The 13,937-nt window shown below is 54.1% G+C and overlaps 1 protein-coding gene across 16 annotated transcripts in view; it reads left to right on the top strand.

The window, feature by feature from the left end:
- The window catches only part of CLEC16A (C-type lectin domain containing 16A), a 203,662-nt gene that overhangs the window by 42,970 nt on the left and 146,755 nt on the right, over positions 1–13,937 (top strand). For 10 of the 16 annotated variants that reach the window (XM_045461254.1, XM_045461250.1, XM_045461256.1 and 7 more), the window contains one exon: positions 9,374–9,605. In XM_045461254.1, coding sequence (XP_045317210.1) covers positions 9,374–9,605 — 232 coding nt within the window. The remainder of the gene's footprint in view (positions 1–9,373; positions 9,606–13,937) is intronic. The other 6 variants (XM_045461252.1, XM_045461260.1, XM_045461259.1 and 3 more) reach the window with 1 other exon arrangement.

Here is a 13,937-nt window from a genome sequence, read left to right as displayed (position 1 = left end):
GGCCGCTCCGTTCACTTCCCTGTCTGATGCTCCAGCGATTTAATGATGATGGGCCAGGAGGGGTGTGGTGTGAGTCACTCCCTGCCCAACTGAAGACCGCCACGCTCTTCTGTAACTGTAATCCCAGGGCACGGTCGGTGGGTTTTCCCCAGTGAGTTAAGAGTTCCTGGCTATCCTGAGATTGCCTGCCCGCTGACCATTTGCTGTGATGCTCATGACCTTACCCCCAGGGGCCCTCTCGGAAACCTCCAGCTTCATGGACAGAGAGAAGGGAAGAAACCGCTACAGGGCTGTATGTGCTCACACGGTATCACCCTGGGGGTCACTCCCGTGACAGGTCATTCCCTAGTAAGAGCAGCACCTGTCCGCAGAGCACGTCGTGCGTGCCAGGCTGCCCGGCTTGCTCACCCCTCTTGTCCTTCCCACACGCGTTTCTGGAGCACCCCCACCTTCCAGGCAGGTACCGTGCTGGCCTCAGGGCGTACAGGATGAATAAGACAGACAAGGTCGCTGCCATGACCTGTCTGGTCGGGGGAAACAGACAGTAAACAAGTGTGTCCACGTAGTTGGGAGATTTGGATCTGGCAGGAAGTAGAAACCAGCTTTGAGAGATGCTGGTGATGAAAGGCTTCCCGGAGGAGGCCTGGGTTGAGGACTGAAGGACGAAGAACTGAGTGGGGGGGGCGTGGCAGTGGGCAAGGCGTGGGAAATGGTGGGTCAGAGACCTTGGTGGGGATGAGCTGCCTGGCTGGGATCGGAACAGAGGCCACTCTTTCGGAACCACTGGGTCAGGGGGGCGGGTGGGGATTTCTTCTTGTTCTCCTCCTTTTAGGCTCCTGATGACCTGGTGAGGTGGCCTCATCGTCACAGTCTCCCCGTGAGCGGGCCGACGCCCCCAGAGGTTAGGGGATCATTCTGCTGTCCCCCAGCGTGAAGGGATCGCTGGCATCCCGCCCAGGTCCCCATGCTGTTTCTGTTTCTTGTTCTCCTGTCGCCGTCTGCAGCGAGATGTGGGCTTCTGGACTGAATGTTTCGGGTGGCGGGGAGTCCCCAGTGATATCTTTTGAGAGAGTAGGACGTACTAGAACAGTCCTTCTGAAGAAAAGCCAAGCAAGGGCTTCGTGTGGCATTATGATGGAAGAGTGTACGTTATTTTGTGTAAGCATTGTGTCCTGCAGCTCATTTGTTCCACAGCATTCATTAGCTTTTTTTAAAAAAAATTTTTTTCTTAACAGTTATTTATTTTTTTGAGACAGAGAGAGACAGAGCATGAACGGGGGAGGGGTGGAGAGAAAGGGAGACACAGAATTCCAAACAGACTCCAGGCTCCGAGCTGTGGGCACAGAGCCCGACGTGGGGCTCGAACTCACAGACCGCGAGATCGTGACCTGAGCCGAAGTTGGAAGCTCAACAGCCTGAGCCACCCAGGCGCCCCAGCTTTTGATCGAATGTCGGGCCTGTCACTGAAGGGACGGACTGGGCAACGCTAGGAGTCGAGGGGACAGAAACGGTGCCCTGGGTGGAGCCGGCCAGGGATGGGAGGGGCCTGGCCTCCCGCGGGCCTCGAGGCACCCTAGAGGTCGTCTTCCAGGCGGTCACGGCGCCTCCGGATGTGAGCTGCTGCTTCTGTCTCAGTGACGGTGCCCGGCGTGTGCACGGGGCGAGTCCTCCGAGCTTGGAGAGCGCACCGGGTCCAGACCGACGGCACTTCTTTGGTTTTTTTGCCCCTGCGGCCGCGACGCTCCCCGACGTTTGGCCGATTGATGGAGAAGCATGCACGTCCCTCTTGTTAATGGAAGTGGCCTGTGACTCTTCGTGTTTGTCCCCGATGGGTTTTGTTTTCCCCCATTTCATTTGGCAACATCGCCTGGTCGCCTCACTGACGTGGTGGCGGTAGCGTGTCCCGGACGTGCCCTGGGGCTTCGCGTCAGCAGCCCCGTGTCGCCGAGGGTCTGGCACCTGGCACGTGCACCCCTGCAGCTCCCCAGAGCTGATGGTCCCTGCCGTTTGCTTGCTGGTCCCCACATTCTGGAGCAGGAGGAGACTCCCTCTGCGGCAGTTATCGGCCGAGCTCCCCTTCACTGCCACTTGCAAAGCCACATGCTGTTGGTTATGGTTGGTGCAGGCCCCTGGGTCACCGTGGCCCCCTGTGACACGTGGAGCTCCCTGTATACGAGACAAAATGGGGAATATTTCCGCGTCGTGGTCGGTCATGACGATGGTCAGGTTGGAAGGCCGCCTAGTCACCTGTCCCTGAGTTTTTGCTCCACAGGTCTGTCCACCCGCTGCTCTGGTCAGCCTGACTGGGGCCTGGCCGGGCCCCACGTCCACCCTGCGGGGGCGGGGCTGGCCCCACGCCGGCAGGCTTGGTGGGTGCTTGTTGACGAGGGGGTGAGCTCTCGAGCGGTGTGGCCGGGTGGTCAGACAGGTCGGCCTGGAAGCCAGACTCCCTGGATCCGGATCCTGGCTCTGCCTCTGCGGGACGCCAAGCCGGTCCCTTCCCGTTCTGCCGCTCCCTCCACCCCCATCTCTAGTCGTGTGACGGAGAGTCAAGTGCGTCGGCACGCGCAAAGTGATCACAGCGGCACCGGGCACGTGTTCGAGGCACGCTGGGTGTGAGTGACGTTTGTGAGTACCTGGAAACAAGTGACAAGGGAGTGTGCTCCCTTCTGCCACCTCACAGCGGCCCCGGAGGGGGGAGCGCTGATTTGATCTGGTGCCTGTGGAAACCGAGGCCCCGGGAGAAGGTGGTGGGCAGGGGGGCCCTGCGCCTGGACTCCGGCTGCTCCGGCGTCTCCACGGGTCCCACCCCGCCTTTGTGCTGTCCGTCCCGCTGGTCCCCAGCCCCCGAGGCTGGGTTGGGGAGGGGGCCCAGGGGCTGGGTTGGGGGCTGTCCCCCGAGGCTGGTTTGGGGAGGGGGCCCAGGGGTGCTTGGGGGAGGCCGAGTCTAGCCCATTAACAAACCAGAACGTTTCTAGGAGCTAGGGAGCCAGGTTTAAAACAGAACGGGACTGTTTGTTTTTAGAAGTTAGCCCCTCCCCTGCCATCTCTTATCTCTTCCATCCTGGTTGGTGATCCACCTGCCAGGGGTCGGAGGTGAATAAATATTTCTAGAGCGCCCGTTTGTGGCGGGCATTGTGCCCGGCGTGTTTGCGTTCAGGGTCTCATATCAGCTCTGTGGCCACATGTGCTGCAGCTGCTACTGTCTCTGTTTTACTGATGAGGAAACCGAGGCTCATTTGGTCAGGGCCCCCAGGCCAGTAAGTGCAATGAGATCGTGCTCAGGTCTGCCCTTATGCTGGGCATGTTTCTGTGAGTCAGCGCGGCCTGCCTCCTTGCGTACGGGGAAAAGCTTTCTCCTCTTTCTCAAACCCCTCGGCGGAGCTGTTTGAACAGGAGGATTCTAGTTGCGTCCTCAGGAGGTGAGCAGGCTAGGCCCGGGAGAGCCTGGGAGGTGAGCTTTCTCAGATATCGCAACAGCTCCTACAGAGCCCGACACCGGAGCCACGTCATCTGTCCTTGTCCTTATCCATCCCCTCTCGCTACCTGTCTCCTCCTCCTTTCCCTCCAAGCTAGGGTTCTTCACGAGCTCCATCATGAACGGGTGGCTGGAGAGGCCTCCCAGCTGGTCCAGCACTACCCCGTGACTTGCCGCGTGTCTGCTGCTCTCTGGGGAGCTGGCCAAGCACATAGTGTCTTGGGACACCGCTGCAGTCACCAGACACACCAGCTGTATGGCCAGTCAAGAGCGAGCGGCCAGAGCTCTGAGCTGGCCTTCCGACCATTCTCCTCCCAAGTGTTCTGGTGAGCTCCTGTTCCATTCAAGACTTGGATCAGTCATTTCCTTCTTCGCGAAGCCCTCCTGAGCTTCGAGCTTCCCCCTCATGTCCCCGCCCGACCTGGCACAGCTCCCTACTGCTTCCTCCCTGCCCTCGGCGTCCATGGGGACGCACAGCGGAACGTGCTTCCTGCTGGCTGGGCTGTGGGCTCTGGAACGGTAGGCCCAGGGCTGCTTCACCATTGGTGTTGAGTGTGGCTCAGTGAATGAGGTCAGTCCCCTGATGACTGCGGTGAATCCCCCTTCCCGAGCTGTCTCATTTGCTCTTGGCTTGCATTTAGGGCATTAGGGCAGTCTGATTTTATTGAAAATTCTTTAGGTACATGGTGTTTTTTGTTTTGTTTTGTTTTTTTAAATGTTTATTTATTTTTGAGACAGAGAGAGACAGAGCATGAACAGGGGAGGGTCAGAGAGAGAGGGAGACACAGAATCGGAAACAGGCTCCAGGCTCTGAGCTGTCAGCACAGAGCCCAACGTGGGGCTCGAACTCATGGACCGTGAGATCATGACCGGAGTCGAAGTCGGACGCTTAACCGATTGAGCCACCCAGGCACCCCTAGGTACGTGGTTTTTAAATTGAGGGATAACTTAAGGTGCAGTAATCTTAGGTGTATCAATGGCTTCATACTTACGATTACATTTGTATGTAACTTAGGTCAAGACAGAAGATATTTCCGAGGGGCGACTGGTGGTTCAGTCATTTAAGCATCTGGCTCTAGGTTTCGGCTCAGGTCACGATTTCACGATTCGTGGGTTCAAGCCCTGAGGGGGGCTCTGTACTGACAGTGCGGAGCCTCCTTGGGATTCTCTCTCTCTCCTCCTCTCTGTGTCTCCCAGTTCTCGCTTGCTCTCCCTCAGAGTAAATAAACTTGAAAAAAAAGAGTACATTTCTGGCATCCAAAGACATTTCCGGTAGCTCCTTCTTAGCCTATAATCTCCTCTCCCACCTTTCCCTCAGCAGCTGACTTCTAAAGGTGCCTTTTTGGGGTGTGTGTGTGTGTGTGTGTGTGTGTGTGTGTGTGTGTGTGTGTGTGTGTGATAAAACATATAAAAATAATGGATTCACCATTTTTAAGTATACAGTTCAGGGGCATTAAATACGTATCTTTAAAGGTATTCTTCACATTTAAATGGCATTGGTCATGCTTCCTTGGGACACAGCGACTGGATGACATAGATATGACTAGAGCCGAAAGTAGAAGTTCCCCCAACCTCACCGCCCTCTTCAGAAGGAACAGCTGTTTGTAGCCTTGCCGTGTGGACCATCGTGCACACACCTGTCCACACGGTACAGGTGTACATGCTTTCGCTGACAGTTTTGTTTTTTGATGGTAAGCAGACTCCTTGATGGGTTACCCGATTGCAACTTGCCTTTTCACGTGCCGTCTGCGCCTGGTCTGAGGGGGCGTCCAGACCTCGCAGAGGACACCATTTGACGTCCGGGCTGTCGGCGGTGCTGCTGCTCCGTGGTCAGCTGCCTGGGCCTCAGGTGTTTGCGCCCTCCTTCCTGACCCCTTGCTCCACACCCCTGCCTCCGGCCGCGCACAGCCTGCTCTCACATCGGGCAGCCCCAAAAGGCCTGAGTTACTTCTGACCCCTGGGGAGTCCCCGTCTCCAGTATTTACCTTTCATTTTTATTGTTTTAGGTTTATTTTTGAGAGAGAGAGAAAGCACAAGAGGTCGGGGGCGGGGTGGCAGTGCAGAGAGAGAGAGAGAGAAAGAATCCCAAGCAAGCTCTGGGCCATCGGCACAGGGCTCGAACTCACGAAAATGTGAGATCATGACCTGAGCTGAAAGCAAGAGTCAGATGCTTAACCGACTGAACCACCCAGGCGCCCCTTTATTTGTTTATTATTAAAAAAATTTTTTTAATGTTTATTCAGTTTTGAGAGACAGTATGAGGGGGGAGGGGCGGAGAGAGAGGGAGACGCAGCATCCCAAGCAGGCTCGAGGCTCCGAGCTGTCAGTGCAGAGCCCGACGTCGGGCTCGAACCCACGGACTGTGAGACTGTGACCTGAGCCAAAGTCGGATGCCCAACCGACTGAGCCACCCAGGCACCCCCTCCGGTATTTACCTTTCAAACAAAGATAGCAGCCTGAGGTTGGAGGGGGTGAAGGCAAGAGGAAGGTGGTGTTGACCTGCAGGCAGGAGCTGACGCTGTAGGGAGCAGTTCGGCCCTCGGGCCATCCCTGAAATCACACTGCTGGCCTTGAGCTGGCCCTGAGCCCGGAAGCCGGCTTGCGTGGCCCAGGGTCCTCCCACTGCATACCCCGGCTGGGTAAGTGGCAGAATCTTTGCTGTCAGCAGGGAGGGCCCCATATCGCCACATTCCTCTCGCAGCTCAGGCTCTGGGTCCCTGGGAGATGAGCCCTTGGTGACACCCGAGCTTGCGGCATTTGGGAAACACAGGCGTGAGGTGCAGAAGGCTTTCCTCTGGGGCACACGCGGTGTGCTGGCTTTATGAGAGGGTGAACCCCAAAGCCTTCTGATTTGTGACTCTGATGTGAGCCTTTCCATTCTCTTGGTTCCTTTCGCTGTGCTTGGTCTTGCCCTGGGCTAATCTCCTGCGGCTGTGAGGCTTCTCTTTTCTCCTGTCGCTCACTTTTCTTTGTTGTCCTCTCACGTTGGGTCCAGTCTGGTACACGCAGCCCCCTGAGGCCCTGCCCTGCTGCAGGCACCTGGTTTAGTGCTGAGAGCGCAACAGGGGAGGGGTGAGGTGGGCACGCCTTCGCCTGGGGTTTTCCATCCAGAACATCTGGGATTGTCCGCTGTCACACGGAGATTCCAGGGAGGCTGGCAGCCAGGAGGCTCTTGACTGGGGCAGCAGGAATGATCTTGAGTCTCTGTCCACATTTCCCAGCCAAGCCTGATCAGCTCCTCCATGTTAACCGTGGGGGGTTCGATGCCGTCAGGATTAAGAGAAACAGGCTTTTAAACACAAAGGAAAATTAAAAAGGGAACATAAAGTCCGTAATTCTAATGTCTAAATGATCCTCGATGTGTTTTTGTAAAAAGCTAGTATGAGTGCAGGATTAGAAATTTGAAACCAAAACAGAAAGGTAAAGAAATGAAAAAATTGTACGTGGACCACCTGCCTTCTTTTTCCCCCAAAGATGAAACCCCAAGATACTCTTAGGCAGCTTTCTAGGGAGAGCTGTTCACAGCATCACGCGTAGCTTTTGCAAACCTTTACCTGAAGGGGACCCCACTGTGTTCCCTGCTCTTGCTTTCTCATCCCGATGCCGGTCCTATGTTGGTGTCCGTAGGTACAAAAGGCCTCAGTCTCTCTATCATTTACGTGGATTCCCATTCTATGGACAGGCCATAATTACCTAACCACTCCCCTCTTGATGGACATTTAGGTTATTTCCAGCTGTTTACTGGGTAGGTTGCATTTTAAAAGTTTGAAATTTCCCCAGTAAGCATGTCTTCCCAACACCTGATCGTCGAGAAAAGCAGATCCCTTTGGAAAGTTTTAGACTTTATTTTCACAGTTGACTCTTTTCTTTTCCTTTCTTTGCTTTGCTTTGCTTTGCTTTGCTTTTTAAGGAGGCAGGGAAGGGAAGGTGACTCTCATACGTTGGATGCGTACTACAGGAACTTTATGTCTGTGACTATGTTTAGTTCTAGAAGGCCACGATTACTTGCCCTGTGATTTAGACAAGGACTCTGATGTTCAGAGTCGACCCATAGCTCATGATAGCCTTCAGCCAGGGTTGCACGGCTCTGATCGGCCCTGGGCCTTGCACACCGTTTCACTCACCTCGTTCTGCCATTTCTGTGCATCCAAGTTCATACACAGCTCAGGGGGAGGTTTTTTTTTACATTTTTTTTTTTAACGTTTATTATTGAAAGACAGAGAGAGAGCGTGAGCAGGGGAGGTCAGAGGGAGAGGGAGACACCGAATCCGAGGCAGGCTCCAGGCTCCAAGCCGTCGGCACAGAGCCCGACATGGCGCTCGAACTCACAGACCGCGAGATCATGATCTGAGCCGAAGTCGGACGCTCAACCGACTGAGCCACCCAGGCGCCCCCATCCATGCGAATTTTTGCTTGGACCTTCTAACTGGGTGGTATTTTGCTCTGCATTGAATGTCAGGTCTCTGTTTCAGAAAGCTTTTTTTTTTATTAAATTTTTTTTTTTCAACGTTTATTTATTTTTGGGACAGAGAGAGACAGAGCATGAACGGGGGAGGGGCAGAGAGAGAGGGAGACACAGAATTGGAAACAGGCTCCAGGCTCTGAGCCATCAGCCCAGAGCCTGACGCGGGGCTCGAACTCCCGGACCGCGAGATCGTGACCTGGCTGAAGTCGGACGCTTAACCGACTGCGCCACCCAGGCGCCCCAGAAAGCTTTGATTGTGTATGGCATGCTCTAAGATTCAGTGGGAGTAGGTGGTGATCAGAGGAAGCAGGCGTTTTATCCTAGGACCCTGTTTCCCTGGGCTTGAGTCCTTCAGCAGGAGATGGGGGGGGGGGGCGGTGTCTAGAGCTGCGTTCGATCATATAGCATCCTAAGTGAGCTCTGATGGATGCCGTCTGTCAAGGGGCACATGCTCGGAGTGCTGCCACCTCTGGGCTCTTGGCCGTTGGCATCTGTAATGTGCTCTCTGGGTTTCCTGGACAGGAGGATCATGTCTCAATTTATCTGTCATTTTTGTGGATGAATAATCCAAAGTGAGTAAATAAAAATGAATGTTTAGATTTAGATGCTAATTCGGCTTTCTATTAGGTTCTGCCTTGAGTGTTATTGAAATTAATCTGTGTTCCTTGAGCACATCCCGCTTAGTATTGGCAAGGTATGGTGGGCCTCAGAGTACAGTTGATGGTTGTTTGGGGTACATTCAGAAGATGGATAAACCACATCAAGATAATGGAAACGTTCTCCTTAAAACGTTTTCCCTTTTTAAAGACAAAATGACGTCTGGACGTCGTGCATACCCCAAAAAGAGAAAAGCGCTTCATTCAGAATCCTGCCCCAAACCGATCAGTTTTCTTCTGTCTTGGTTCCTTTCTAGATGTGGTCCATTTGCATGTAACTACTTTCTGAGGGGTACTGTTTATGCAACAGAGTTTGAGCTCCTGGCGAGGCACCCTTCTTTCGGGAGGAGCGTGGGCTGTGGGGATTGGGCAAGCTTCGATTCGAAATCTGACTCTTGACTCAGGAGCTGTATGACAGTGGGCAAGTTACTTAGCCCTTCAGAGCCTCTATTTTTCTCACCTGTAAAATGGGAGGGGCGTCCCTGTATCTCATGTGTGTTTCTCAGACAGATGAGTGACCTTTGAGAAGCACAGAGCCAGTGTTGGTAATGTGTAGAGTTTCTGACTTAGGACGGTGGGTAGGTAGTAAATGGTAGCTGATGCTATCCTTTTGATTATTTAACAAGGATGGCGTTAATAATAGGTGTAATGACAAAGTAGGAGGCAGCATTTTTTGTCTCAGAACCGCATTTCTTGGGGCAGCAGCTCTCGGGCAGCTGGACCATAGCATCCGGCGAGATTCCAAGGTTCACATCCGTCTCTTGATTTCCCTAGGCCAAGCCCAGCATTCGGTGCTTCATTAAACCCACCGAGACGCTAGAGCGGTCCCTTGAGATGAATAAGCACAAGGGCAAGAGGCGGGTGCAAAAGAGACCCAACTACAAAAACGTTGGGGAGGAAGAAGATGAGGAGAAGGGGCCCGCCGAGGACGCCCAGGAAGACGCTGAGAAGGCTAAAGGTACTGAGGGTGGTTCAAAAGGCACCAAGACGAGTGGGGACAGTGAAGGTGAGTGCCCCCCTGAACGCCACCCTGCGCCCGCGCTGCGAGCCAGGCAGCCGTCTGTGTCTGGTCCCCATCGTGTGTCCGTTCCCCACGCCGGTGTACCTCATTCTACGGGCCCAGCCATTCGCAGGCAGCTGCGGGCAGGTGCGCCGCGAGGCCTGCCCTCATGGGGCGGGGGACCCGGGGCAAGGTTCTTATTCGCACCCGGGCCCACTCCCCTGTGGGTAAACACAGGGGAGCAGACCGTATTTACTTGGCTTTGACGGTGGGGACATGGTGAGCACGTGTGCCGCGCCCAGAATGGCGCCTGGCCCGCATCCTACGTGTTTGCTGCAGCGGCTGCTATTTCTGCTACGAGTGTCATCCTGTTTATTGGGGTTCTTCTTGCTCCCCATAACCCGCAGTGAGGATTTTTGACACAAGTCATTCTTCCCAGCGCACTGCAGGAAGCAAGCCGCGTTTCGTGAAATTATATCCATTTGATGAGATCACGTTGTTTTGGAACCGAATAATCCAGCATCATCCCCTAGAGTCTCACACTGAGATTTGTTTAAAGTCCTGTGTAGGGTGAGGTACACTTGTGTGTGGTGCACATGTGTTCAGTAAGCAGAATCATTCCTCCCTCTTTTGGCCCGTGCTGGGGATGATTCTGGTTTGATTTCCACCTTCCTCTCGTTCAAATGCTAACACCTTCTCAGTCTGGAGAGCACCGTCTGCTCTGGAACTGAGCAAGCTTCAGCTGTGGAGTCTCTTGTGTCATGGGCCGGGCGCACAGCCACGCAGATGGGGTCTCTGGCCACGGCCGTGGGCGCTCAGGGTGGGGGTGGGGGTGGGGTAGATGTGGGGTGGGGGCTCGGCTCTGGACGTGAGCTCCCACCACGCTCCTGGGACAGACACGGGCCGTCGCCAGCATCCACCGTGGGCCGTCCTCCTGGGCTGGTCGTGGCTGCTCCCAAGCCAACTGTCCTTGGCCCATCAGCCTGGACTGTGTGATTCCCTAGTCAGGGTCATCTGAAGCTGGAAAACGGAGCAGAGCAGCTCAGTAAATCACCGACTGGGAACTCATTTGTTTTGGGGAGTTTGCTGCGTTGATGGAGCCAAAACCCGCCCCCGTCCCCACCCTGCGGGCCCCATTCTGATTTTCTTGGCAGTTCTCAGTGAATGCCACGATCACATTCCGATAAGTATAAGCAAAGCGTCTCTCCAGTGCCACCCTGCTCTCTCTTTAAGGCTGAGATCCCAGCATGCTTTTATTTCTGTGTAAAGTATACAGTAAGCATTTTGGCGTCGGAATTCACTTTTGGCTCACAAACAGTATCACTTTGGTGGGGAGGTGAGGGGCAAACGCAAGGTAAGCAAGCCGTCCTAGTTTGCTTATTGGGATTTTTTTTTTTTTTTTTTTTTTTAAACTCAGGAGAAAACTGCCTCAGCGCTGGGGTTTAGCTGTCCTGTGGCCACAGTGGGGAAAAGGAGGAGGATTTCACCCCATTTTCCCATTTTGCACTCTGTGCTTCTGTCGATTTTGTTTTGGAAGGATGCTACCTCTTTCATTCCAGTCCTTTTAAGGGCTGCTCTCTAACCAGGCCTGGCCATGACTAACCCTGGTGTGGACAGGGCAGGCTTGGCGGTGAGCACAGTCAAGTGAGTCAGCGGGCGGCCCGGTCCCGGCGTGCGGAGCTCCAGCGGCTCGGCAAGGCTACCGTTCCAGCTCACCGCTGGGATCGGAGTCACGACTCCCCAGATGCCGAGCCGGCCCGCCCTGTGTGGGGGGCAAGCGGAGAAATGTTCACAGGTCTCCAGAAGCCCGTTTTCTGAGTGGTTACTTGGCCGGGTTGTACCAGACGGGGCCCAGGAATTTTCCCAGAGGCTTTACTTGGACACTTGATGGTGACATTAGAGTTTGGTCGACCATGGCTCCCAGCAGCCTTCTTGGCATTTTGGTGCCCTCCTCTATTTTCCCGGATATACATTAGTCATTCCAAAATATTACGGACCTGTCATCTTCCCCCACAGCTCACCGTAAATAAACACGAGTCTCTCGGGCCCGTCCAGCAGAGGCACCTAACTGGGCTGCGGCAGCTGTCACGTGAATGGTGTACCCGATCTCTTAGTTATTCTCAGGTTTAAGGTGTAGCTGGGGGCGTTCTCTCCTTAGACTGTGTTTGGGTGAAACCATTCGTGACCTGGAAGGGTGTTAGGCATGGCGTTGATGCGGCAGGGTGCTAGGAGATGGGATACTGGCCTTGCAGTCATGTCTCGGTTTCCTGGGAGCCTTGAGTGGTCTCCCAACTCAAACCTTGCCTCAGTTTCCCCATCTGGAAATTGAGTATAAAAAATGTAATTCGTGGGGTGCTTTTTTTTTTTCTTTTTTAAATGAGTATATGTTAGGAGTCTTGTGGTTGTAAGAGTTGGAGGAAATTCACCTCAGACTGGCTTCAACAAAAGGGTGATTATTGTTCCCAGAACTGGAAGGCTTGGGTGGGGCTGGCCTCAGGTGCAGATGACCACGGGCAGTGCCAGGCTTCATCCTGCCAGCTCACCACCAAGCAGAGAAGGAGCTGAAGGCTAGGGGCCAATGCTTGGTGACACCGAGGGGCCTGGCTGGCCCACTGCCGTAGAGGGGCGGTCTGTGCCGATTGGCCGGGCTTGGGTCATGTGCTGACCCCACAGTGACACCCTCGGTGAGAAATAGGGTGTGTTTGTCAGAAGAAGGGGTCATGCGTGCTGGGCCCGCGGAAGCAGCAGATGCTCCACTAGAAAGCCACAGTGCTCCTGTGTGCCCCTCATCCCCCTCCTGGCTGTCTTCTCCCTCACTGTTTGGGGTGGATCTGTGGCTAGTTTCTCCTCCAAATTATTTTTTCTCTAGCAAGCTTCTTGCCTTGCCCCTGGATCTAGGGGTTCGTGGACCTCCCGGTTGTAACGAGCAGGCAGGGGTGACTTTGAAAAAGGAGATGGTGGTACCAGCTCCCCCTGCACAGCCTGCCACCCCCACGTTAGTGGGGGGTCTTCAAAAGGCAGCATCAGGCACAGGCAGACAAAGGCGTCTGGTCGTGAGTCGGTCGCAGTTCTGCCTTGACCTGATTCAAATGTGGCATTAACGTGCTCTTTTTCTATAAACACAGCCAGAATTCACACGTCCTCCACATTTAAGCCCCGACAAGGAAGTAGGGTGAAATGAATGTGGACCCTCCACTCAGCCTCAGGTCCCAAATGACGGGTGACTCATTCTGAAACCAGAAAATCATAGGGCCCCTCAATCTGCAGCAATTGCACACCGAGAGGAAAAAGACGGGCGCCCTAGTCCCTGTAGTCAAAGAAGCGTTCACTCAGTGCTCGCTGTGTCCCAGGTGTGTCATCGGTCTGAAGGGATAGTCCTCTCTTTCTGGAGTCACTTGCAACAGTAGCTTAGTAAACAGACCCCAGGCACGAAAATGAATTGTTTGAACTTCTCGTTTGAAAAATAGGGTTTAGCTTTTGTTTTTTTGGCCTATGGAAAAAGTAGGCACCAACCGCGTGGCCTGACATTCAAAACCTACTCTTTTCTTAAATCGCAGCAAGAACTCGGAATGAAGGGGACGACACTGACTTTGAACTTGCCAAGTCAGCTGGGAGTTGAGGGGTGCCTGGAAGTTTGGAACCCCGGCTTTGCTTTTTTTTTTTTTTTAATTAAAAAAAATTTTTTTTAACGTTCATTTATTTTTGGGAGAGAATTAGAACGAGAGCAGGGGAGGGGCAGAGAGAGAGGGAGACAGAGAATCTGAAGCAGGATCCAGGCTCTGAAGTGACAGCACAGAGCCCGACGTGGGGCTCGAACCCATGAACCGTGAGATCATAACCTGAGCTGAAGTCAAAATGCTCCACTGACTGAGCCACCCAGGTGCCCCCCCAGCTTTGTGTTTTGTTTTGTTTTGTTTTGTTTTGTTTTGTTTTGTTTTGTTTTGTTTTGTTGTTTTTGAAGCCTCCGTTGAAATGAAATGGAGCCCTGGCCTCATTTCTGGCTCCTCTTGGAAAGCCGGAGCCAACCCCAGGGCTGGCAGAGTTTCCCGATTGGGATGAGCCACGGATTAGCCATTGGGAGGTTGCGGTCTGAACCCCCCGGCCCTTGATGGACTGCTGCTGAGCAGCTCTGTGACCCTGGGCAAATCATTGCTTCTCCACCAGTGGCAGGACATCAGGATGCCCGGCTCTCGGGTTGTCAGAAACACGAGCATCGGTGTCTGAGCCCTTCAGCATGTGTCACACGGGCACTGAAAAGAAAGCCTGGCCAAGGGGAGAGCGGAGCGAGGAGCTGGGCTGGGGGGGCACTTTGTGCGTGGGTACTCCCGCCCCCGGCTG

The sequence above is a fragment of the Leopardus geoffroyi genome, chromosome E3 (genome assembly GCF_018350155.1).
Source record: "Leopardus geoffroyi isolate Oge1 chromosome E3, O.geoffroyi_Oge1_pat1.0, whole genome shotgun sequence".
In the NCBI taxonomy this organism is placed as follows: domain Eukaryota; kingdom Metazoa; phylum Chordata; class Mammalia; order Carnivora; family Felidae; genus Leopardus; species Leopardus geoffroyi.
This window is presented reverse-complemented; position numbering and strand designations above follow the sequence as displayed.